The 26,108-nt window shown below is 38.0% G+C and overlaps 1 protein-coding gene and 1 pseudogene across 14 annotated transcripts; one reads left to right on the forward strand and one right to left on the reverse strand.

Moving 5' to 3' along the window:
- The first annotated feature begins 2,703 nt into the window (after nucleotides 1–2,703).
- On the forward strand, nucleotides 2,704–7,205 carry LOC143892024 (6-phosphogluconate dehydrogenase, decarboxylating 1, chloroplastic pseudogene; annotated as a pseudogene). Its single transcript, XR_013255431.1, has 3 exons — nucleotides 2,704–3,016; nucleotides 3,537–4,383; nucleotides 6,997–7,205. The product of XR_013255431.1 is annotated as a 6-phosphogluconate dehydrogenase, decarboxylating 1, chloroplastic pseudogene (transcript).
- Nucleotides 7,206–10,488: 3,283 nt separating this feature from the next.
- Nucleotides 10,489–25,738, reverse strand: LOC143847572 (spermine synthase-like). 13 transcript variants are annotated; one of them, XM_077356485.1, is made up of 13 exons: nucleotides 25,559–25,738; nucleotides 24,785–24,803; nucleotides 24,340–24,585; nucleotides 24,082–24,150; nucleotides 20,246–20,322; nucleotides 19,946–20,113; nucleotides 17,787–17,891; nucleotides 17,609–17,681; nucleotides 17,336–17,407; nucleotides 16,028–16,223; nucleotides 11,644–11,773; nucleotides 10,716–10,787; nucleotides 10,489–10,566 (listed from the first exon to the last, which is right to left on the reverse strand). In XM_077356485.1, exons 3-13 carry the CDS (start codon nucleotides 24,554–24,556, stop codon nucleotides 10,531–10,533), a joined length of 1,215 nt encoding a protein of 404 aa, XP_077212600.1. In that variant the 5' UTR covers nucleotides 24,557–24,585; nucleotides 24,785–24,803; nucleotides 25,559–25,738; the 3' UTR covers nucleotides 10,489–10,530. The 13 variants fall into 13 exon arrangements, with proteins under 13 accessions (XP_077212600.1, XP_077212599.1, XP_077212594.1 ...); XM_077356484.1 differs by having other exon boundaries at nucleotides 24,776–24,852; XM_077356479.1 differs by having other exon boundaries at nucleotides 24,776–24,857.
- Nucleotides 25,739–26,108: the final 370 nt, after the last annotated feature.

Below are 26,108 nucleotides of genomic sequence, written 5' to 3' on the forward strand. Positions count from 1 at the left end.
ATTTCTACATTTTTGAAGTGCTTGTGAATATGTACTTCCAACTATCAATTTTGAATTGGAGCAAGACTAATCATATGAACCCTTGTAATGCTTTTATCTTAATCCAGCAAGTCTGTGGATTGCTAACCATGGAAGTAATAGGTTTTAGATATGCTACTCATTCATGTTCTTTATCTTAATTGAAATGAGTTTTATAAGGGAAGTGATATATTCACCCCCTCTCCATACTTGGGCCACACTCCTTCTAGTGTAAAAAGAGTAGTCCTAAATACACTAGATGGGGGTGTCCAAGTACGAAAAATGAGGTGAAAATATCATTTCCCAACAAATAGTATGCGCAGGAGATCTCACAACGTATTACCTTTAAACAATTTTAAGTATATGAGATACTTTAGGGGTCTGGATTAAGCTCTTGTCCTGAACTGTTGTTGTCATGGATAGCTTATCCTGATTTGTTGTTATCTTTTGTTTCTTGACATTATTTCCTATCCTGAAAGCAGTTTCCCCATCGTTTGTTCAACGTTGTGCTGCTAGAATTAGTTTTGCCCATTATTTGATTAATTAATCATGTTATATTGGAGTGACCCATGAGATGCTAGGAGACTCTCACTCCTTTATTTTCTCGTGCTCATCTCCTCCTTCCATCATAAGAGTAGACCTTTAATTACATTCTGGGGGTCACCTTCTTAGTCAAAGCATTGCAGATCTTGAATTTTTGGAATATGAGGCAGTGTTTATAGTCTCTCATGACCAACACAAAGAAGCACAAAAAAGGCTCCTAAAGTGCTGGAAATGCTTCCGATGAAAGCTTCCGATGCTTCCGAGGAAAGCAACTCGAAGCAAAGATCTTTGAAGTCACACCATTCCTGCCTCATCCAAGAACAGAGGATTGCCATTTCAAACACTTTTGAAATGCTTGATGGAATTGAAGAGGATGAAGTTATGGTCACCAAGGGGAAAAGAGTGGCCACCAAAATCACTCTCAACCCATAAAATGCCTACAAGATGAAGGACTTGCCCGCAAAGCCTGCAATGAAGAGCCAAATTTCCTGGAAGGGGAGGAAATCACTGAAACACAGTACTCCTCTAAAGAAGAGTCAGAACAGGAAGCTGATGAAGGAGATCAACCCCAATAGAAGAAAAAAGAAATCCTCCATCAAAGGAAAACTAAACCCCCAAAGGCTCAGAAATTGAGGAAGAGCATGAGAGCAAAGAAGTTTAGTCGGAAGGTGAAAGAAGGCTTAATATCATGAGTATGGGGACTGGCTCTAGAGTTCACGTGTATTCTCTCTTCTCTTGCTAGTTTTAAGTTTTGATTTCAAGGGTATCAGTCCTTGTTTATTCTGCCCCCTTCCCTAGTCATTGTTCAAAGGATTGGGGAGTGGTCTTGTTCCTTTTATTGTATCATCTTTCTTTAATTAATATACCGGTAGGAGTCCGCCTAACCCCGGCTTACTGATCCAAAAAAAAAAAAAAAAATTGGAAATCAGTGGCCTGCAGGACTGGAACCGTTCCTTTTCTGCAATATGGTTGCGTCACCGAAAGTTTTCTTCATCAAGTTTAATATAAAGCTTCGAATTAGAAAAGGTTTAGAAGATCCAATGGTAAGAATGGTTCAAAAACTCAAAGATGTTAATAGGAATCAAAACTTGGAATCTGTCTCATTTAGGATGAGTTTACCTACTCACTCCAAAGCCACAATTTAACTTTGCTGATGTTGAGTTCAAGTTGGAATCATATCCCCATGAGAGAATTCTTGCTTCTCAAGACCCAAATTACAATATTCAAAAGCACTTTTGAATTAAGAAAATTTAAGAAAGCAGGAAATTGATTAGACTCAACGGTTAGAAATTTCAGCCCATGCTTCCTGTCGTGTCAATCATAAACTCATCCAAATTTACCCCTACGATCAAATGGAGTGTAAATAACAATATCAGGAGAAATTCTATGGTGCCAAGTATCAAGTCCCGTAAGGCTGGTGCGCGACAGAAGTACCACCCTTGATGTTTGATCCAACAGCAGCCTCTTAAAAAGTGACGTGCTGTTGGATCAAATACCGAGAACGCTACCGCCCACATGGGACTTGACGGTCGGGCACTAGGGGTGTTAACGGATCCACTTCGGAACGGATCCGCCAATGTCTTAGGCCACGATCCATTCGAATCTCTTATCGAGTGTTCTTCGGATCATACTTCCTACGTCTTGGTCACGATCCATTTCAAATTGGACCCTCCATCGGAGTGTCCTAGTAGGTCCTCATTACTTTTTATAGAATTAAAATTCGTAGAAAAGGGAGAATGCAAACATGACAGGTATTTGAGAGGGTGAGCCCCAATAGCGTATGGACTGTTAACTTACCTACTTCTAGCTTTTGGAGAAGTTGGTAAGTTAACATGGTATCAGAGCCAAAGGTCTAGACTTCAAACTTCTCGGATTGCCACATGTGATGATCGGCTCAAAGTGGGACCACATGTGCCACGTGTTTGCTAAGTGGGCCACATGTGCGGGGGAGTGTTAAAGTATAAAACATAAATAATGCCTAAAAGATGCACATGACTTATTTTTACTAAAATGCCCTTACTGAAGGAAAGCACTTTGAAAACGGGATTCCGTTTGGAAAATAAAAACGGTACTGAAATTCATCGACAAAACCAAGTCTTCTTCTTCGCTCTCCATCCCCCCTAAAACCCTAACCCTAACTCCATGGATATTGCTCTCTCCCGCATCGGCCTCGCCGGTCTGGCCATGATGGGCCAAAACGTAGCCCTTAAACATCGCGGGCAAAGGCTTTTCCTACAACCGAACTACCTTCAAAGCGGACAAAACCCTAGATCGCTCCAAGGACCCTACCTCATGCCCGGAGGCTCCTTCCAGACCTACAACCATATTGACGGTGTCCTCCGAAAAGCCGTGGCAGAACTGGAGGATGACGGTCTCGAGGAGGGTTCTGAAAATTTGGTCGAGACGCTCCATTATGGGATCGAGTATGGGGATATGAAGCTCATCTCCGAGGCCTGCCAGTCTTCAAATTTGCCGGTGACTTCTCCAATTCGGAACTCACTGATATCTTAGATGATTGGAATCGCGTCGAGCTCGAGAGCTCCTTGATTGAGATTACTGCGTGATGGGGTATGAAAAACAGCAGTCAATTAGCTGTCGACACGTGGCCCCAGGATGGCCCACCGCAAATCCAGCATTGGCCCAGGGGTAGTCTAGTAATTGCCTAAGAGTAGGTAAACTTAAACTCATAGGAGTCCGACACCTGTCCTGGGGTAGGTAATCCAACCACCCCAGGTTTCCCTCTATAAAAGGCCTTTCAAAGCTCAGACCGAAGGGTAATAACTTCTCAACCAACACTCTTAAAACTCGCTCTGCACTCCTGCTCATAAGAGGCCGACACCTGTCCTGGGGTAGGTAATCCAACCACCCCAGGTTTCCCTCTATAAAAGGCCTTTCAGGGCTCAGACCGAAGGGTAATAAGTTCTCAACCAACACTCTTAAAACTCGCTCTGCACTCCTGCTCGTACTGACTTGAGTGTCGAAGGGCCTGTTTGGAGTAACGACTCCGGGTTGGTCTTCTGACCTCGTTTGCTCCTGTGCAGGGATCACCTCCTTCACTTCGGCTCCTCGGGTCCTCCAGATCAGCTCTTACGTCACTGCCGTATCTGTTACCGATTTTAGGCCTAACACTGCCGATATTTTTAGGGTTAATGATAAATTCGATGATGAATTGTTAGATAAGATTCTTGATACGACTGGAATGAAAACGAGTGGGAAGATGAGTGTAACAATGGAGCTCGTTCTTGCCGCACCCACGATTGTCGATTCGTTGGATTTTATGCGTTTGAGAGGCTTGAAGAAAGAGAGAAAGGCAAGGGTGAGGGTGTTTAAGGAGGAGGCAGGAACTGGCACTACTCGAGAGTTTTCCATAGTAGTTGATAAGAAGAGGCTGATTGATGATGTGAGGCAGGCGCTTTATGCTTCGAAGATGTCTAGCTATGCGCAAGTGGTATATGTGTTGAGGGCGAAGAGTGACAAGGGTTGGAATCTTAGTTTGGGTGATTTTGAAAGGATTTGGAGAGGGAGATGCATTAAGAAGGCTATATTCTGGGACCGGATCAGGAAGGTGTATGAGCAGAACCGCGAGTTGCCAGATTTGGATTTTGATCCAGAGTTTGTGAGTGAAAATGGTGAAGAGGAAGGATGCATGGACGCGGGTCATAACGAGGGTGGTGATTGATGCTGGAATCCTCAATACGCCAGGGATGAGTGCGAGCCTTTCATACATGACTACTTTTATGCAATGCTGGTGTAGCTGTGTTTAACATGGAAATTTGGGTTTCCTTGGAAAAAATAGGTAGTGAGATCATAATCATATTTAAGGTATGGAAGCTGAGTTATTTTAAATCCAAATGTTAGATACATGCTTACTAAACTTTAACATAAGATGACTTTCATTCGGCACTCCGAAAATTTTCTAATTGCTCTTTGAATGATAGTTGATATTTTCCATCACTTTCTTATGTTTTTTATTGTGATATATGTTCTCCATTTTGTGTCACTCATGCTGCTCTTTCTTTTTACCTACCAAGAGTGGAAAATCTAGACCTTCTTGTATCTTTTGATCTTATTTTCTGAGAAAGGTTTGCGCTTCCTCTAACAATCCTCGGAGTCATTAATCTTTATTTTTTTTATTAGAACTACCATCTTTCTTAATTATTGGGTTGTTGAAATGTAAGATCAATCTTTTATTATCAAGTTATTGACTGATTCTTAACCGTGAAGTTTATGAAATCTCTGTTTACTTGTTATTATGCATAGTGGTGTATTCATTCTTAGAACAAGCTGTATTGTATTTATTGCCTGGTGGTGCTTGACCATTAAGTTATTAACATGTTCTACAACAGAATCTTTGGTCATTTTTTATGCTTAATATTGCTATTACAAGCCAGAAATGTTTTTTGTCGTCACTATTATGATTTTAAACATTGAAAACACACCCCACCTCTTCTTATCTTGGCCCGCTCCTTTTCACACACATTCAAGTATGTGGGATGAAGAACAAGGAGAAAAGTACGATGGATGAAATGCTTTATGAAATGAGAAAAACCCGCCCTTGCTAGAAGTTAGACTGATGCAGTTAAAATTTGCCGGGGTGTTGTAAGGTATCGAGATGGGCAACAATGGAACAATCTTCATGCTCTAATGTGGCTCAGGAGATTTGTACCCGAAATTAATCTCCTGAGCAGACTTAGTATACTTTGTATTTTCACTATCAAGATGGGTAACAATGGAACAATCTTCATGCTTTAATGTGGCTCTCGGTTAATCCCCAATATGGTGACAACTAAATTGCAATTCCACACTCAAAATGAAGACTCTTGAAGTAAGACTTAAATAAGATTAATCGGACATCAGATCAGGTCCTTGAATCTTTCTTATAAGACTTGAAGCTTATTCCAACAAGTGGCATACAACCAGCCCCTTAATGGTCAATCAAATATTGTGTTCCAACTCAATTGGTGTTGTGTTTGCTTCCCAAGCTTGAATTTGTCATAAACTGGACAGTTCATGACACTAGGCTGCTAACCAAGAGTAGAGAACACATACAGAAATTTGCATGGCTTTCAGAGCTTCAACAAACACACCTTTTCGGTTTGAGTTCCAAAACAAAAAAAAATATCATCATAAGTATCCTAACATAGTTCAGCTACACATCCCACAATAAAAATAAACTCTCAGTTGGAGTCATTACTAAAATCTTTCCATCCAGAGAATTCAATACCACAAATTGCACCAATTGCCGTCCAAAATGGTCTCAGTTCTATTGGAAATTATCAAAATACAGAGAACCATATGATCTTCAAACACTTGAATAAAGCCACTCACAAAGGCAACATATAAAAAGGGCGGCCCAGTGCACGAGCTCCCGCCATTGCGGGGTCTGGGGAGGGCTAGATGTACGCAGCCTTACCCCTGCTTTGCAGAGAGGCTGTTTCTGTGACTCGAACCAGTGACCACCGTGGAGCAACCTTACCTCGCCCCGTAATACAACATATATGGTCTAAAATACGCCTAATGAAAATGGAGTACTCAAACTACCCCTGCTGATGTAAAATGACATGAAATACATGAAACTACCACTACTAAGCTAAGATAAATGAGAAAACCTGGGGTTGGGCCTGTAGCTCAACGGTTGAGGCTTTGCTTCTCAACCTTGAGGTCTCAGGCGATCCAAGCTTACAGATCAAAAAAGAAAAGAAAAGACCTAGACTAATGAGCTGTAAGGGCTGATGTAGAGAATGACAAAGGGGATGCTCCTACATCAAGGATGAAGATGGAAACTTTAAGCATATCAATATTCAAAAAAAAAAAAAAAAATGAACAACGCAAAAGGAAGGGCGCAGAGGAAGGTGATGGTATCTTAATCAATCAGGAAGAAGAAGCCGGCTACACTGCTTACATACATTTGGTAATCCTTTTTGTTTCTGTTTCATCTTCTTCCAAATTTCAAAAACGATGAACTTGTTCGTCTGCTTCTTCCTTGTTCGTGTAGATCTCTATTTGATCTCACCAAGAAATCTGCCAAACCCATTGGAAAGTTTCCATCTTTTTCTTTTTCTTTTTCTTCTAATGTATGAGGATCGCCATTGGATCTAATAGGAATACGCTTTGTTTGGCCATGCGATCAGTTCCAATATGTGAATATTTGTTTGCATCAGTTTTTACTCTTTCTCTCGACAAGTTTGAATTGGCGCAAAAAATTAACTTAGGAACTTCTGTGTAAGCAAATTAATTGTATTATACATTCTTCATCTAATCAGGCAAGAAAATTTTAATTTGGTGCCCGTGTCACTACCATATCATAGTAGGAAAATGGCTCCATTATTAATATAGTTGTTTTACTAAGTCTTGGTTTGCATGTGCTACATCTCTAAAACCATAATGTAGTTGATTTAATTGGCCATTATTAATGTTATTTATTGTGTTATGCAGCTAATGAAAGATGAGGTACCTCCCAGGTCAGAGTTCATGGCGCACAGGAAAAGAATGGACAACGTTCCGTCGGCCTAGGACCTTTAGGGAGTCGTGTAATTCACTTATTAATAATGTGTTTTTTTGCTACTAGTAATTAACAATATTTTGTTTTGAACCTTTCTTTATATTGTGATTGCAGACGTGGGAGTATTTTGACATTTAATGTGGTGAAAATAAGTAGGGAAATTCTTTATCGGAGCTGTAAATGTGTTTTGTTGTGATACTTTTTGAATGTTTAGCTTGGATTGTGTCGATATGAAGCCAATGCTCATGTGGTGTGTAAATCAGTAATAAGAAAACAGACACTAATGCAGTTACATGTTTTGCTTTTGCTATAAATGTGCTCTCGGTCAAGTTGGATTCACTTCCTGGAAATGATGCAATATATGTGTGTTTTTCTAGGGAAATGTTATCAGCACTACTGTGTTTTGATGAGGGCACTCCTCACTTGTTAAAACTACAGTATGGACGTACCATAGGATGATCCAAACCGTCTAAATAGGTTGTGGCCCAAAAATCATTTCCATAGTTTGATCCTAACCCTCTTATCTGAATGTTAGAGGGTTGATCCTAACCCTCTATGGATCGGAGGGTTAGGATCAACATCTGGGAATGATTTTTGGGCCACAACCTATTTAGTAGGCTGTGGCCCATCTAATTGACAGTTTGGATCATACTATGGTGAGGGCCATACCGTACTTTTAATAAAGTGAGGAGTGCCATCATCAAAATACAGTAGTGCTGTTAACATTTCCCTTTTTTTATATTTTTTATGTCAGTTGGTATTCATAATTGAATCCATATCATAATTGGTATTGCCAATTGAAGTAAGGAGTGTCTTGTTAAAATTGGTTTGTGACTCTACCGCATGGATGGTTTTGAATTTTGACATTACCAGATGAGCCTATGAGCTCGTGATGCGGTTAAGATGCTAGGATGGTGCAGGGAAAACCTGTACTTGAGATGTCAAGAATTCAACTTCAATTGGCTTAAAGGGGGGACTCACAATCTTAAACGAGGGCCTGAGTCTGCTCAGGACTAGGGCTGCAACTCGAGCCGGGTTTTACCCGACCCGCATTGACCCGACCCGAAAATAGCCTGGGTCGGGTTCAGGTTTCATGGGTTTCGGGTCGAGCCGGGTTCAGCATTCAAAAGCCCGCATGAATCTCGGGTCGAGCCGGGTTTGAAGGGGCCCGACCCGACCCGACCCGAGTTACATAAGTTATAGTATGTACATTTTTTTCTATTGTTAGTTAAAAGTTAAAGGGATAATTACATTTACACCCCCTCTAATTTGTGACACATCCACTTCCACCCCTATAGTTTAAAACGTGACAAATACACCCTTGTAGTTTCAATTTGTTTAAGGTAGGCCCCCTCAGCTGAAGGCTCGTCCATAGAGTGAAGGGTTAGGATGATCCGATGGAGCTGATTTTTTGGGCACACCCTATCTATGTCAGGACCCATCAAATGAACGCTTTGGATCATCCAAACAATGTGGGCCCACATTATTTGGATGATTTTTTGGTAGTGTTTGGATTCGGGTAGGGGCCCACATTATTTGGATGATCCAAAGCGTTCATTTGATGGGTCCTGACATTGATATGGTGTGCCCAAAAAATCAGCTCCATCGGATCATCCTAACCCTTCAATCTATGGACGAACCTTCAGCTGAGGGGGCAAACCTTAAACAAATTGAAACTACAGGGGTGTATTTGTCACGTTTTAAACTATAGGGGTGGAAGTGGACGTGTCAGAAACTAGAGGGGGTGTAAATGTAATTATCCCAAAGTTAAAAGTGAAAACCCACGCACCCACTGTTACTGTATGAGTGTAATTTCTGCTTCTATGAGTTGAGTTGATTCAAGTGTTTGATTCAGCATTGTTTGATTGTAATTACAACATTGTTTGATTACAACATTGTTTGATTCAAGTGTGATGTGAGTGTAATTACATCATTGTTTGATTCGAGTGTAATGTGAGTGTAATTTCTGCTTCTATGAGTTGAGTTGCCTTGCCAAACAAGTATTTTTCTTAAAAATTTGCGTCAACATGAGAAAACCCGACCCGACCCGAGATTTATCATGGGTAGGGCCGGGTTTGGGAATCGTGGGTTTTCCGAAAAAAAACCCGACCCGACCCGACCCGAGATATTTCTCGGGTAGGGTTGGGTTCTCCAAAACCCGACCCGCCCGACCCGAGTTGCAGCCCTACTCAGGACATTAATTGTCTTTGATTACCAGTACACTTCAATACAATAAACAACCGCCCAAGTGATTCCAGTGAGAGATTCAAGTGATGGATATCACTGTACGGTGGTGTGTTAATCCATGCCTCACGCTCTTGGGCAGGAACTTTGGGAGAGGCAGATTCAACTTCAGTTTGTTAACAAGTTTCAGTTTGGGTGGGAATTTACGAATTTACCTACTCAAACAAAGAATCTCCTTAACAATTCAAGATATGCTAGAGCTGGGTGTCCCAAGTAATAAAAAAAAGCGTGGATATATTACTTCCCGAGTGATTTTCACTTTGTTTGAAGATCCAATCTGTTCATTTGTTGGCCCCAACATAATAGGCCTCGCCCCAAAAAATCATCTCCACATGATGACCTCTTCACCTCTTCGGACAGAATTAGAATTATATATGGCGTTGTCCGTCTACAGATTAGAGGGTCATCTAGTAGAGATGATTTTTGGGGCACAACCTGTTTATGTTGAGGCCAAACAAATGAATGGTTTGGATCTTCGAAAAAGGTAGGTTATAGTGTATTTTTGTAAAAATTTAAAAGTATGAAGCTCCTATTCATAGGACACCAATCATGCAATCCTAGCTTCGAGGCTGTGTAATAATAGCAGTTGAACGTGAATCGTTAGTCATATAGCTGATAGAGTTATAGCTTTTGACTGTCTATGTTCGACAGTATTACTTGATTTTTTAGCATTAGGGGATTCAAATCAAGTTCTATAAAATATATGGTTTTGATCATCTAAAAGTGGGAAATATTGCGCCACAGTAGGTGTGTCTCATTGTATCCAAACCATATACTTAAGGGCCCTACTAAAAAGTACCACTTCTATATATCTAACACACACCCTTGGGCCCATGTGGCCAAGACCTGTTTGTTGATCTAGCTAGCACACACTGGTCCAACGCATTGCTGCTGTCCGACCCCACCTTGATTAGATGATAATAGTAGTTCGATCTATAAGGTCTAGTTTAAGGTTCTGTTGAGTAAAGATTCTGTAGGTGGAAAAGGCTCAAGTCTGCTAGGGGTGAATCGACATTTTCATTCTTTTTGGGGGTGAACCATGAATCGACATTGTTATTTCTCACCCTCTCCCCAATTCATGCCCACTCAAGTATCTCCCCCCACCCTCTTTACCCCCTCTTACCACTTGATAAACTAATATTCCATGGTTGCCAAACATGGTTAAAGAGATGATACAGAGATATGATAAAAGTGAAAGGAGAACGGCCTAAGATGTAAACTGGCTAGCTTTTCTTCCTGTTGGTGATAATTAGAAATTCCTGTGCAGGCAAATAATCAATCAGTCTAGGCATGTTTCAGGTACTAAAGTCAAATTATCACAGTAGATTTACTGATATGAGAGTTTAAGTACAAAAGAAACAAAAATGCAGAAATAATGAATAATCTACAAAATGCTAATTCTATGTACCCGCGGAGAATTAAGAACTGCTCTCAACTCCCTCCTTGCAAAGGATGGCAAGGCGAATGCGGCCACATGGATCTGTCAATCGGCAACAATAACCACTCAATTTCTTCTTCACCCATGAAAACAAAAGTAGAACAAAAGGGAGGATACTCTGTAAACACAGTCAAAAACATTTTCTAATTTTTCACCCTAGTATAAAAAGCTTCATTCTGTCTTAATTTACATATTGCATACACAAAAAAGCTTCCTGTACCTCATTACTGTGAATTCTGGTTATTTAGTTTATTAGAGGCAAATATTGTGATTAGTGGCATTCATGGCAGTTTACATGAGTTTTGTACAAGACTAATGAAATAAATGCTACTTTGGAATTAAGGTCTTGAAATTTCAAAACTGCATGGGGAACTAAAACAACATAAGCTCCTCAGCCAAACTGTTACCCACCTAACTGAGGAATACTCAGAGACTGTAATTAATTACCTTAAGGCTCCATTTCTTTCGACGTAAGATGGGCATAAAAACAAATTTTACACCCATTTTTACACTGAAAAAATGAGCGTAAAATTTGCTTTGCATTCATTTTACATCAAAAGAAACGGAGCCTAAGGAACTGAATGCCGGAATCATGTGTATGTAGTAAGCCAAAATTACCAAACTGTTAAAACTATAAAAGATTAAATAAAATCATCTCCAACGGCTTAAGCTTTTGGAGTAATTGGTTGTTTCACATCAAGTCATTAATAACAAGAGGAGCACTGGAAAGAAAAATATTTAATTTTTTTAAAATACAGGTTCAACAAAACCAGCCAAGAAAAACATTGATCAAAATCACGATTAGCATTACCTTTCATTATTTTATGAAATAATTGACACTAGTAAAAATCATGAAAAAACGAAAGCAATATTAGCTAAATGCTTCTAAAACTGATACCTCTGAATTGTAGAATCTAAGTTCCCTCTTTAACTTGTGTGCTCCATCTAGCTTCTCAATAGGATTTATTGGATTCAAGAAATCAACAGGGGGGCCTTCCGTTGAGCATAGCAAAAATCCGATAACCCCACTGCATATACAACAAAAAGGCGAACCCTAAATGAAGTATTTAACAATATGACAAATAATAGCCAAGAAATATTGAAGTTCTATAATTATGTGTACATTATGAACTGAATCCTAGTCTCATGATAACCATGTCACAATTTTCTTATTGCCAAGATAGCCACCTTTACTGCTGGGTAAACTGACTAGAATCAACCTCAGAATAAAATTTTCACAGATTGGCCTCCAAATGAAATAGATTGCCTTAAAAAAAAAAGCACACTTCATATCTACTTCTAAATATAGTTTTTTAGGCAATTCAGAGTAGAAATTGGCATGCCACCACTGTACACCCTTCTCTTCATAGATTATATTGTTTCAGTTAGATTGAAACCTCATGCAACCAAGTAGATAGAAAAGGCTATACTCCACTAGGAGTGGATAGGCATTGTTATTGATTTTTAATGTAAATCTATTACATCTGTACCTCACAAAGTGAAAAATGACATGTTCTAGAAACTGAAATGGATCATAAAATCTTAAGAGGACCAATTTCTATTGAAAACCAGATTGTAAATAGAAATGTCTTATATAAAATTTAAACGTGACATGCAAATTAAAAAGTACGATGCATACAAGATATCAGCCACATTTTAAATTTTAACTCACACACACCACCCCAAAACCCGTTTTTTTTCTATCAAGCTCATCTTTCTTATGAGCTAGCTCGGCAATCTCTGTCTTTCTTTCTTTCTTTCTTTTTTTTTTTTTTGAGAAAACATTAGATCGGCAATCTAGGGCCAAACAGTATAGAAGCGAATTGTATGGTTAAGAATTTTTAGAAAAAATATTGTGGGAGAACACTCAGAGAAGGTGACAAAATTTCATAGCATGGGCATCGAAGAGAAGTCTGGGTCCATGGAGATTAGGAAGCTTCACTTATGAGACCTTAGAATAGGCTAGGGGTCTAGATTTGTCTTTTTATCATATTTTTCATTAGGCAAATGATGTAGTAGACATTCTTTCCACGAATGTTAGAAAAGTTTGATGTTTTTTTAACGTAACTGTAATTTCATTAAAGAAAATAGATGACAATAAAACAAAAGCAACCACAAACAAGTTGTCCATGCCTTGATAAAACTAATGCATGTATTACATCAAATCCTCTTGCATAATCAATCAATCAAGAATGAATTTCCTAGCTTTAAAGCCGAACTTTCTATCCCTTCCTTAGCAACACATCCTCCATCTCATTCGTGAATCATGGCTTACACCCCAATCTTGGATCGATCAATCTACACAAGTTGAGAACCTCTATTATGAAAGGCCCAAGTCTCCATGTGCCAACTCACTGTTGTTGAGCCCATGAGATTGCATTTTTGGCATCTAAGTTGACAATAAGATTTTTGAACAGCAACTCCTATAATAAACATAGGCCAATTAAGAGAGCTCGTACTTCTGCTTCATTTTAATAGGTCTCACCAACTAATCCGGAAAAAAATTGTAATGACTTCACCTCGGTGATTTGTAAAAACATCTCTAATGCCGGCCTTGCTGGGATTATTGAGCTCCAATCAAAGTTTAATTTGAGGGAATAAAAGGGCTGTAGTTGCCAACATGGTGATATTCTAGGCTGATGTGATTTCTCCCTAATGGTAACTTTCTAATTTTGCAGGACTTCATTTGATAGGTGGTTGGCTAAAAGAATTTTTACCATTTGCTCATTACAGTAAATCCACCTTTATTTTTGTAATAACTTTACTAACCAAATTAGTCTTTAGTCTTTTCCATGAATATTCAAGAGTTCGTGTCCAATGGGGCCAAAATACCGTATATGCTATGAGTCTCCAGGGAGCCCTTCCAACATCTTCAAACAGATCCCAACTCAACGATTTGTAAAGCAAAATTTAAAATTCGGGGGAGACAGTTCAAATAGTTAGAAAGAAGAAACGAACAAGGGAATTGATTTTGTATTGGTAGCAAAGTAAAGCTTTGAGGAAAATTCAAGATTGATAGCTTCCAAGTTATGCTTGGTAAATGCAACCTTGAGAAATTGGCAACATCATTGGTTAGGCATTTCTAAAGATGGTTGGCAGCACAAATCAAGAGGCGAAACATGGAATGACAAGTCTATAATCAAAAGGCCATGATTTTCAAAAAAGGACTTGCGAAAGTTGGACAACTATATATCAATAAAAAAAATAGTGAACTACTATAATCTGTTGTCTTGTTGGCACTTGAAGCGGCAAACTAGAGAAAATGTTTTCTCCAACTCTGGGAACTCATACAAATGAAGTTCATGAACAAGCACATAATTTAGCAAAGATGATTCAAGAGAAGAACAGTATCAACTAAGATCCAAAAGTATGCCCTAGGGGAATGGAAACATCCTGCTAATGTCAATAGTGGGCCCATGCAGAGCTCCTTTCGTCACCAAAATTGACAAGATGTACCATTAAAATTTATGAAATTTTTTATTGATTTTTATTTAAGAGAATTGCTAGGAAAACGGGATCCCGTTTTGTGGAAAAAAAAAAAGGGCATCAACCATTAGTGCCACATCTACTAAAAGACAAAGTAAGAGGCTCAAATCCCCATAAAAGCAATAAATACACTTTGAAAAGTGTCAAATAAACGGCAATGTCAATCTCGTTTTTATTTTCAACACAGAATCCCGTTTTCAAAGTGTTTTCCTTTACTTAATTTATGGATTGGGTGAGGTTTAAGTAGGTTTTGGTGAATCTTATTAAAAAATGTGAATAGTATATTTATCTATTAGAAGTCCAATTTTAGAAGTTCAATAGTTTTAGAATTTGATCTTGTGAGTTTCTTGGCAATCAAAATGTAATAGACTTCCTACTTTATTAGGCTACAACGAAAAATAAACTACGTTTCAATTTAGGTTGTTCACTTGCTCTAATGGCTGAAATTGATGGTAAACAAATTGCAAGGATTAAACTAGCATCTTAAGGTGTTTTGGCCTTTCGGCCTTTTTCTTAATTTTTGAATGGCGGCCTCTGGGCCTATTTATAGGAAGTTTTGATGTATTTTCTAGGAGGCCACTGAATAGTTATTGTGTATTCCCTTTTTTGAGTTTTACCCTACTGGCTACTGTAATTATGTTTTTTTTTTAATAAAGGTACTACTGTAATTATGTTTTGATCACATTTTATCTCTATTTAGCATTGTTTCTGAAGATCTATTGGGTTGTTAGTGTCATTTTTCAATTCTAGAGTTTCCTTGAAACAAATATTACTTCAAAAAATAAGTGATACTTTATTGTTTCACAATAAATAGGTTACTCTTCTGCAATCTATAGAGAATTCTCTTTTTCTTTAAATCAGGAATCCACATCAAAAGATCAATAAAACCATGTGATTCAAAAAGCAAATTACCAAAACAATCCTAAGGAAAAGAAATTGAGATTCCATTATAAAATGTGCATCTTCCAAAACAATGAGAATATTTTGTAGCAAGGATGTTTTATCACTTGAAGAGAAAAGTCATATTCTCCAATGCTAAATGACCCACTACGGACACCCAATACCACGGACACTAATACTGATGGATGATATAGGGAGCTATTATGGTTTATAGCCCAAACTGCAACAACCGGACCAAGCTAACAAACAATTAGTGTGAATTTTTGCATGAAAAACAAAGCATATACCTTCTTTTTATAACCATCCATTTATAACCATGTGAGAGCAGCCACCTCGTGAATGAAGACAAAATCTACTAAAAAGTGAGCCTGTGTAGCTGCTCTCACATGCAACAGGCCATCCGCGAAATGCCTTCTGCGATGGATGCTAGCAAATCCAGGCTAAAGTATAAGGTCATCACGACTTTTGGGCTATGGCTAATCCATGTGGTGGCTCGCCAAATCAACAAATCCAATCATACAAGTGGTCCAAGCATACGATAGAGATGGTGGGGAATGCATGCCATGATGCACCATAACAATGCCAATAGTCCCGTAAAAGAAACCACTACTCCCCCAATACTACAACATCCAACTAACCAGCAACACCACAAAGCGGTGTCCTTGTTGAAGCTCCAAGCTAAAATTTAAATTTCGTATTACCAGATTGCTCTAGTTACCGTAACTAATCAAAATCTTTCTACAAAGATATTGTTCGGATTTAAGACCAGAAAAAAATGAAAAAGAATTAGCTGTGTAATCAACTAATCATCTGTTAATTAAATCCTGAACAAAAGTTCATGTAAACCACTTCAAGAATCAGAGAGAACAATGGCAAAGGAATAATGGCCCTATTACCTTGGATATGTAGGAACGCTTGTCCATGCATAATGGATGGAACCTTTAAATGTTTCACGGCAAATAGAAAGCATATCCTGAATCAGGTGAGTATGGAGCCACATGCTTTCCGCCTGATTACAAAGAACGCCACCCGGCCTTAAAGCCCTTGCTGTTGTCTCAAAAAATGGCTTTTCAACAAGTTCTTGGGCTGGACCTAAATAAAAAAACAATTGACTAGAGCAAATTTCTTTTTTACCAATTACCATTTTTTTTTTTTTTTGAATGGTACCGATTATCAATTTTTATAGGAAGAAAATTAGTTTATGAAAATTAAACATCACAAACATTAAGACTTTCTGAAATTTCATTCATTTTTTGAAGAAATAGAAAAAGAGCATAGTGGCACCAATGCCAATATATTCCAGAAAAGGGAATACAACCATGGATTTTCAAATGGGTATCGTAATAAAAGAACAATACCTTCCCCAGGATCGTTGTTCATAGAAAATAAAATGCAAGAGCTCATGAAAAAATAAATGTCTTCCATATACAAGTAAAAATCCCCCTTTAACACGTGTTCATACATGTCTATATAATAAAGAACCTCCAACTAGACTCGACCATGTATATACATCGATTCCTAACACACACAAAAAAGGGCGGCCCAATGCACGAGGCTCCCGCCATTGCAGGGTCTGAGGAGGGCTAGATGTACGCAGCCTTACCCCTGTTTTGCAGAGAGGCTGTTTTATGACTCGAACTCGTGACCACCAGGTCACAATGGAGCAACCTTACCGTTGCGCCAAGGCTCGCCCTCTAACACAACTAAACTTATTTAAAATGTACTTCTTAACAGATCAATATTAATAAACCAAAACACAAGGGAGAATGAGTTTTGTAGCAAACAGTCTTAGTAGGCCCTCTGCTAATGTGCTTGTATGAGTGTTTCAATAGTTGGACTCAGATGAAATCTCGGTCACAGCAAAAGGTAGTCAACTCGGATGAGTCAAATTGACTCAATCAATTCTTCATCAACTCAGGCAAGTCAAAAGAGTTTTGATTGAATAGTTAGAGCAAAACTCGGATAGGGACGAAAACTCACCCAAGGTAAAAGCTTGACAACTCGAGCAAGTTCCAAGTAGATGATTGACGCATTGAGTTTTTAAACATTGGTATGATTGCACCTTCAACAGGATGTTTTTGTACTTTACAGACTTAAACATTGGTATGATTGCTCCTAAAAAATTGGTATGTTTTTGTACTACACATGTCCAGGAGAGCAGAATCAAACATAATGAATATGCAAAAGAAGAAATTGTGGCATACCAACTGGATCAGATGAATCCACAATAATAGCATCATACATCCCTTCAGGTGCCTTTTGTAGAAACTCGGCCGCTGTAAATGTCCAAGATGCAAGATTAAAAAGATGACAATTGTAATTGTTTGATTCAAACATAGCTGCGTAAAAAATAACTTCACTAACTTTACCGGGGGCTCCGGTTCTAGTATCACTAAGAAAATGATATACCAACATTAAATGCTAAGTGGTGGATTAACACTGGGAAAAATGGAAAAGATGGCTGTGCTCTAACATACCATCACCAACATGAAGTCGCACTCGATGGTCCTCAAACCCAACAGATAGATCTGGAAAAAACTGCTTACACACCTACAAAAGAAATATTACAATGTATAATGATGCTAGAAAATACAACAAGTAATTGTGAAGGCAAACAACAACAGCTACATATCTTGGCGGTATATAATATCATACATCTATGACCAGTTTATCAATTTCACAAATATCAATGAGCTCTACGGAGCTATGGCGAGAGATCTCCCTAAGAACTCCACCATCACCACCTCCGATAACCAGAACCTGCAGTTAGCAGTTCTGAAATTTTAGTATAAATGCCCTCCACAGTATTTTGACTAAAAGCCAAAGGAAATATTGAAGAATAGACCATTCATTCCCCAAAAATGTAAACTATATGAATCCAGATTTTCCTAGGAGATGCATGTGAGAAGGTATAATAAATGATGCTAGTTAAAGGAAATAAAGAATAGTAGATAATTCATTCCCCAAAAAGGTAAACTATATGAATCCACATTTGACAAGGAGATGCATGTGATAAGGTATTATAAATAATGCCAGCTTTCCCATGTCCTTTAAATTTGTTTGTGAGTATGTCCAATCATTCTTCAATTAAAGCATGTAAAGCTAACACAATCAACATAGTGAGCCCAAAACAAGAAGAGGAAGAAGATTGCTCTACATAGCTATTGTTTGCACTGACGTTCGTTAAGTGATGGTCTGTCAATTGATTATCGATGGGGGGAAATAGCATGAATGGTGTGTCGTTGAGCATTGTTGAGTGATCACATGCATAGGCCTGATGTCGACACCAAAGTGAGCACATTAACCGAGTCACCTCCACTCTAAGACAGCCCCTCTAGCTCCTCCTTGCAAATAAAAGGTCCTGTTAGGAGTGCCAAAACTCTCACTTCATTTGATTCTTCTATACCTACTGGACCATAGGAAACTAGAATACACTTTAACAACCTAGGTTTTTAATTTCGGTTTCGGAATGCGTTTCGGTCTTCACCGAAACCGAAATTTCAGCTGAAATTTTGAAATTTCAAACGAAATAGATCGAAATCATATAACGTTATATTTTATCCCGTCTAAAATTTCAGGATAATATTAAATAATGAATAAAAACCATATTTTTTGGTCTTATCCCTTAAATTCCACGAAATTTCGATCAAAATTTTGTAACGTTTCGATTTTACCCAATTTCAATTTCGTTCTCGACCGAAACCGGAAATTTCGGATTTTCGGTCGAAATTTTGTAACGTTTCGATTTTACCCAATTTCGATTTCGTTCTCGACCGAAACCCGAAATTTTGGTCGAAATTTAAAACCTTGTTAACAACCTCCCCACAGCACTCATGAAAAACGCTGCGACAATGCCCACCAACCCCAAATCAGCCCTGGAATTTTTGTCAAAATTTACTTTGGGTATCTTAGCGGGAGGAAACTACATAGCCACCCTCACTCCGACGGGAAACAACTCCTGAAAATGACACTAACAAAGCCCAAACTTCTTCCCTTGCCAAGGCCCGATGGATAATGGAAAGCTTCGTATCCATATTCAATTTTCATGAGGGTTGATCTCTCTCATTGAAGATTATCTTATTTCCCTCATTCCAAAAACTCCACAACACCAATTATAAGTTTATCCGCTAAATAATTAGCCATTATTACTCTCCAATGGTCCTTACAGCATACAGAGAATATATCAATTGTTGACTCTTGTAGTAAGCACAAAGCATCCACGCATTTGAAAATTGACACCAAATAATTGATGCACACTAAAATGGATAAACATGTGACCTACAGTTTTCTCTACCAAATTGAGACAAAATGCATAAACTCTTCCTATTTGAAAATATGGTGCACATTCGACTTCCAACAATTGCTATCCAACAGAGAACACACAATAAAACAAGGGAGAAGCTTGACCTGCCAAACCCGATAAAGATTAACACAAAAACAAATTTGAGGATGATAAGACCAAATCCCACATTTTATCACATGACAGTCAAATGCTTGAGAAGCAACCCCCTTCCAGGTACAAAGTGATCTGAAGAAAGAAAACGGATTTGAGGTGCGCATTACATCAATTGCATGCTAGAAATGCTTCTAAGTGCAATATGTCAAATTTAAAACGAAGTAGTCGTAAATTATGGCATTGAGGTGATGCAATAGAACTACTTCTAGACAAAGTTATCAGCAGAAAAATTCTTCAAGAATCCAAATCATGCAATCAACAAAAGGCCGTGACGGCCAGGCATGTTTCACACTCTTGAGTGAATTCAATTATCAATACCAAAAAACTAGGTGAAGGAAAAAAAAACTTAAATGTCAACCTCCGGTAACAAAAACCTATGATGCTGAAAATCGGTAAAATTTACAGTTTTGGGGGAAGGAATTGAACAAAGGGGAAGATGAGCAATCATCTCTTGGTAGGCACATTCGTCCTTCTCCGTCAACTGAATAATGCCATCTAGCACTAGCACCTTTCCATATGTTGAAGACTGTACAAATAAACCATTAGTATTAGTCAAGGTAAAAAGGAAAAAAGCCTACAAATGAGGATTAAAAGGCAAGAAATGGAATCGGCTCTGCATGATTGAACAGTAAAAGATATGATAATAAAAAAGACAAACCTCAAAAACCAAGATCTCTTGATACTCCGACTTCCCCTTGTACAAAATCTTTTCCACCTTCAAGGAATGCGCCTCTCCTACAAGTCAGGAAGAACATTAGAAAATTATCATAGTAAAAAGAGGAAGAAGCTTTCCATTCAACCTATTTGAAACCCAATGGTGTAGGCAAACAAAAGCACTCCCATGCTCTCTTTGCATTAGAAAAAGAACTCGCCGATCGTAACTAGAAAGAGTGACTTGTTAAACATTGAGGTAAAATAGGGTGTTTCAGCCCCAGTAATACAACATGGGACGGTCTCAAAAACATGTTACTAAGTTATCAATTCTGTTTCGATGGCCAGTCCGTTTTTCTCTAGGATTGAAAAGTTATGGTATTCCGGACATTCCAGTGTTTTGGTTGTTCCAAAAATCAGACAGATTGGTGGTAAAAATTTAATAGGAAAAACTCAAAAACAAGCTTAATAAATTAGGATTTAAGATTTGATTTGATTTTGTGGTAAATTGAGGTAGGTAAGCTTATTAGGTAACTAGATTAGATTTAAATTATCTCTTTCCCTTCTCAGTTAATCTCTTTCCATGTTTACTATATTCTTCTTTATATGTTCATCATGTAAGTGCTCTATATAAGCACCATTGATTCTCTTTGTAATTTATCCAAGTTTAGTGAAATTACTAGAAAATTTTACATGGTATCAGAGCGGGTCGATCCTACCTGGGTGCGGCCTTGACGACAACCCTACAATCTTTGCTTTCCGGCGGACGGCCTAGCCGTCCGCCCGGCCACCATCTTTCCCAACTTTGTTTTACTGTCTTTTTTTATTTTTCTCTTAGTTTTATTTGTCCTAACCATCCAACAGCACCATTGTGTTGTTTAAGTGTGTTTGCAGAAGTGCCATTACAAGATCACAAAGGTAGAGAATGAGTTCGTCCATGTCCTTCTCACGTTCTTTTTTTTCCCGCTTTATATTCAGTGAACCATGGTGCCCTCACCTCAAAATTGATAATGGCAGCAGCATTTTCTTCTAATTTTTAGACTTTCCTCATTAGCAAAACTTTTGCACTAGCTTTGATAAAGGCAGCCCCTCCATTCCATATTTCATATCTCCAATCCCCATCTAAAATTTTATAGTTGGCCCATTATTGCGCCTTTCTCATGTAACTACCGTTATTGTTCTAAACCATCTAATTGCCCCTTCTCACCAATTCTTTTTCTCTTCTTCCCTTTCTTTTCTTTTTTTTTTCTTTTTTTTATATGTATATTTCGGTTGAGGTACTTCATTTGAGGTGCGTGCCCGGAATATTCTCTCTTTTCAATTGAGGTGCTTCATTTGTTTTGAAGTGCGTGCTTGAGAGAGTTGTTTCCAAATTCCGTGAGGATTGGAACTTGCCGACCCATGTGTCTGGCCCATTGAGGCTCATTATCACCCATCGAGGCATCATTTTGCTCTTCGAGGCTTTGGTCCAATGTGACCTATTTCCAGAAGGTTCGATATTCTAAATCGGCCTAATGACTTGCCCATTATGGCATTGGTCCATAGTGACCAATTTCTTGCCCATTCCGGCTTTGGTCCATAATGACTCATTCCTACTCGTCCATCGAGGCTTGAGTCTTGTCTAGCCCATTGAGGCTATGATTTGTTCCCATCCATCTCTTCACGGCAAATCAACAAGTGGCGTCTTCTTCGGCAATATACATTCGGCAACAACATCAGAACATATTCATCATCAAACTTCAGCAGTGCGCTTCAATCAAAAGATTATATTTTCATATGGGGAGAAAATTTAATTTTCTTATCGGGGAATTTCATTGTAATCAAACGTATGTTGATTTTTTAATCCACATACGTTTGAGGGGACATGTTAAAGTATGAAGATCCCATCGTTGGATCATCTTGGTGGAAGATTAGGAAAGTTGATTGGATGGAGCAAGCTTAATAAATTAGAATTTAAGATTTGATTTGATTTGGTGGTAAATTGAGGTGGGTAAGCTTATTAGGTAACTAGATTAGATTTAAATTATCTCCTTTCCTTCTCAGTTAATCTCTTCCATGTTTACTATATTCTTCTTTATATGCTCATCATGTAAGCGCTCTATATAAGCACCATTGATTCTCTTTGTAATTTATCCAAGTTTAGTGAAATTACTAGAAAATTTTACAAAAAATAAAGCAATTTTGATGTGTTTTAACCCTCCCAATGATCTGGGATTTAGGAAGGTTTAAATGGTGAGAAACTGGCTGCCTTCAATTTCGGGTAGGATTTTAAAAGGTTTACAGGAAGAAATAAAATTTTCAAAAGTGTGAAATTGAGGAGGTTTTGATATGTTTCAACACTTTCATTCGTTTGGGAGGGTAAAATACACTAGAAAAGTAAAAATGAAAAACTCATAAAATAAAAACAATGCACAATGGCAAAACTAAAACATGTCGGAATTTCGGCTGAGTTTGGAACCTTTTGTTTTCAATTTTGTTACGTTTTTATTCCAGGACAGACCATTCCAAAATTCCCACCCAAAACGAAACTGAATTGATAACTAAATCATGCTATACATCACATTATGCAGGCGTCATCAAGTAGCCCCTAGCTCCACCCTTACTCATTGGTAAATCAACTTTGATTCTCTATCGACGAATAATATGTTATGTGGCACAATATTGGAATTCAAAATCAGATTGAGATTTGTTCAAAAAAGCCGATAGATTTGTTTGTTGCGTCACTTTCTAGTAGCTCTTCACAGAAGTAGTAAGCTCTAGCCAATATGCCGCTACCCTGACGTTACGAGGAATGCACACATCAGGGTACCCAATATGTCGCTACCCTGATGTGTGAATAATATGGAACTATGGGACTTCATCTCATTGCAAACAGAACATAAAGAAAATATGAAAAAAATAAATGGGATATATAACTGCTGTTCATGGCAATAAACCTTCATAAGGACAACTTGGCGGAAATTCATAGGCACTAACGAGAGAATCAACACAGTATGGAGCCTAAACAAAAGTTGTGACAATTAGGCCTGCAACAAAGCAAGCGCAAGCATTCATGTAACAAGGAACAAGGGCCTTATCACAGGGTCACCATTGGGTTTGACCAATATGAAAAAATGGTGGCAATAAACCAGTGTTAAGGAAATTCATAGCTAGGCACTAACAAGATAATCAACACACGGTATGGATCCTAAACAAAAGTTGTCACAATTAGGCATGCAACCAAGCTAGAGCATGCATTCATGTAATAGGGAACAAGGGCCTTACCACAGGGTCACCATTGGTTTTGAGTTTTAACCAACAATTAAGCACCCAATGCAGCAATCATTACTTGACACCTTGAATCAAGGTTGCATATGCAAATGATAAACATTTAAGATGAAAATTTACAAAGTATTAGAATAAGCGAAAGATGAAAATTTACAAAGTATTAGAATAAGCGAAAAATACAGATAAAAAAACACCACATAAGCAAAAAATACTATCCATAATTGTTTAACATCGAACACCTAGTGACATGTGTTGTAAGCGGATATCTGATAATTCAGTACATAACAAATTTCACATGCAATTCATATAAATGTTTAGACATAATACATACACAAAATTTCACATTCAATTTATATAAATATAATTATGAAACCCATGCTTGTATAATAAACCATTAATACACAAGGTTTTGGTCTTGGTATGTGTTTCGGTTTCAACATGTGTTTCAGTAGGGATGGAACTGGAAACGTTTTCGTCATTTTGTGTTGGTTCCAGTGAAAATTTAAAATCACGTTAACTAGATTACAACTACACAAAAGATTTTAAAAAAAGAAATAGGCCCCATGCTACATTTACCTTTGCATGGAGTAGAAACCTTACCAGGCCACATAGGGTTGTTATAATAAAGGACCTTGTGGGCTCCAACTGCAACAAAAAACCAAAATGAAACAAATACCCAATCAGCAAACCCAGCCCCAAAACATCCAAACTCCGGACTAATATTTTAAAATGATAAAATCATTTCAATTTTTAAGGAGACCAGATTAGGGGAAAAAAGCAATAATTATACGAATTGAAGGAGAGAGCCAAAGAAGAAACATGATAGATAATGACCAGAGCATGACTGAGGTTCCGAGAACCACCCAGAAACGCATGTCGAGTGACATATTGATTCCGGTCCCGGTGTTGTTGCCCTTGCCTTCAAGCAACAAGGAGGAATAACCTTAGCTGAATCATTCTCATGATGCTCCTCCATCAAAATCTCATGATGCTCCTTATCCATTAAAATCTTCTGACAATCCAAACTCTTTCCTGCACCATCTCCCTCCATAGATTTTTATTCCCTTAGCCGTCTCCAGCCTAATCACTCAAGAAAAAAAAAGCATCCTCTAAATTCTAATCACTCAAAAAGATAAACACATACCCAATTCTGACCTTAAATCATACTGAAAAAGGCCATATGTATATCAATTAGCAACAAAAAATGAAAACAAAATTGCTCCTTGGGTATCACAATGTCATTTGTAGCTCAGGAAAAGGGAAAAAATACCATGGATACCTCTGAAACAAACAATTCCCTGAACGAGCAAAAGGCCGCAAATTTGAAATTTCCCTTTGAAGACAAAGCTACCCTTAAAAACAATAAAAAAACAATTCATTCCATATCATGAGAAATCCAATTCAAACCAAACTCCAATGAGAGAGAGAGAGAGAGAGAGAGAGAGAGAGAGAGAGAGAGAGAAATTCAGCTGAAAAAAAAAATAGAAAACCAAAAAAGTACATAAATCTGGTAACAATAAATTTGACCATAATCAACAACCATTCTAACATAAAACATAAAAACCACATGTTTCACAATGTTAGAATGTATTAGATCAAATCTAGAAAGATCTGACCGTTGGATCATTATAGTGGTAGGTTAGGTAGTTGTTTTAGTTATGTAGCTCAGAAAGTATGGAGATTATTGACTTTTTGCCATAGTTTTCCTGCTATTTTTCCTAATCTTTCACATTATGACCCTAACAAAAACATAATTCACCAAAAAAACACACGATTTCTTCAAAATTCTAAACGAATGAGAAGCCGATAACTGCATTCGAAACATCAGCCAGAATACAGCGAAGGCGACAATCGTTCCTTCTGAACAAACAAGAAAATTAAAAAGAACCGTTTCAAAACCTAACAGCAAAAGAAAAATGCTTAAGCTAGGGTTTCTTGGGGACTTAAAGCTTCAAAAATTTCAAGGTCTGTGATGAGATTTCTCATCCACTAGAAAGAAAATATAAATTGAGTCACGTTCTGCAGAAAATGAGAGAAGGAGAGATTTGCTTGCCTGGATTTAATGGCGGTGAAGGGAAATAGAGAGGAATTCGGGAGAAGGGGGGCGTCTATAGGGGAAAATGGAGGGATACTTCCTTGGGTTTATTTCGTTGCCTCTTCCTCTTCTTCACGCTGTTTGGGAAAATAGAGCGGGGAAGGACTAAGCATATATGCCTCTAACTTTTTCAAAAATACCTGATATCAAAAATACCTTAATACCTTATACATCCCTATTCCCTCGTTTTTCTCGTTTTCATAATTTCATCCATCCCTTTTACCATTCAAAGTGCAATGGCGGGGCCAACTCCTTGGCTCGCTGTTAGGCACTTTTTTGTTGCACGTCTGTGACTTGTCAGTTGTCACCATGGGTTCGGTGGAGACCGACACTGAAATCAATAAAAACCGAAATGGTCATTTATTTTGGCCGAAATTTTGGAATTTCGGTCGAAATTTCGGTTTTTCCGAAATTTTCCCCAAAAAATATGTTTTTTTAATATTAATTTAATATTTCACCGAAATTTAGACCGAAATTAATATTGAATAAAATATTAATTTTTGTACCA

This window comes from Tasmannia lanceolata, unplaced genomic scaffold, assembly GCF_043159265.1.
Source record: "Tasmannia lanceolata isolate RefF3 unplaced genomic scaffold, GAP_Taslan_0.1 ptg000015l, whole genome shotgun sequence".
Taxonomy (NCBI): Eukaryota; Viridiplantae; Streptophyta; class Magnoliopsida; order Canellales; family Winteraceae; genus Tasmannia; species Tasmannia lanceolata.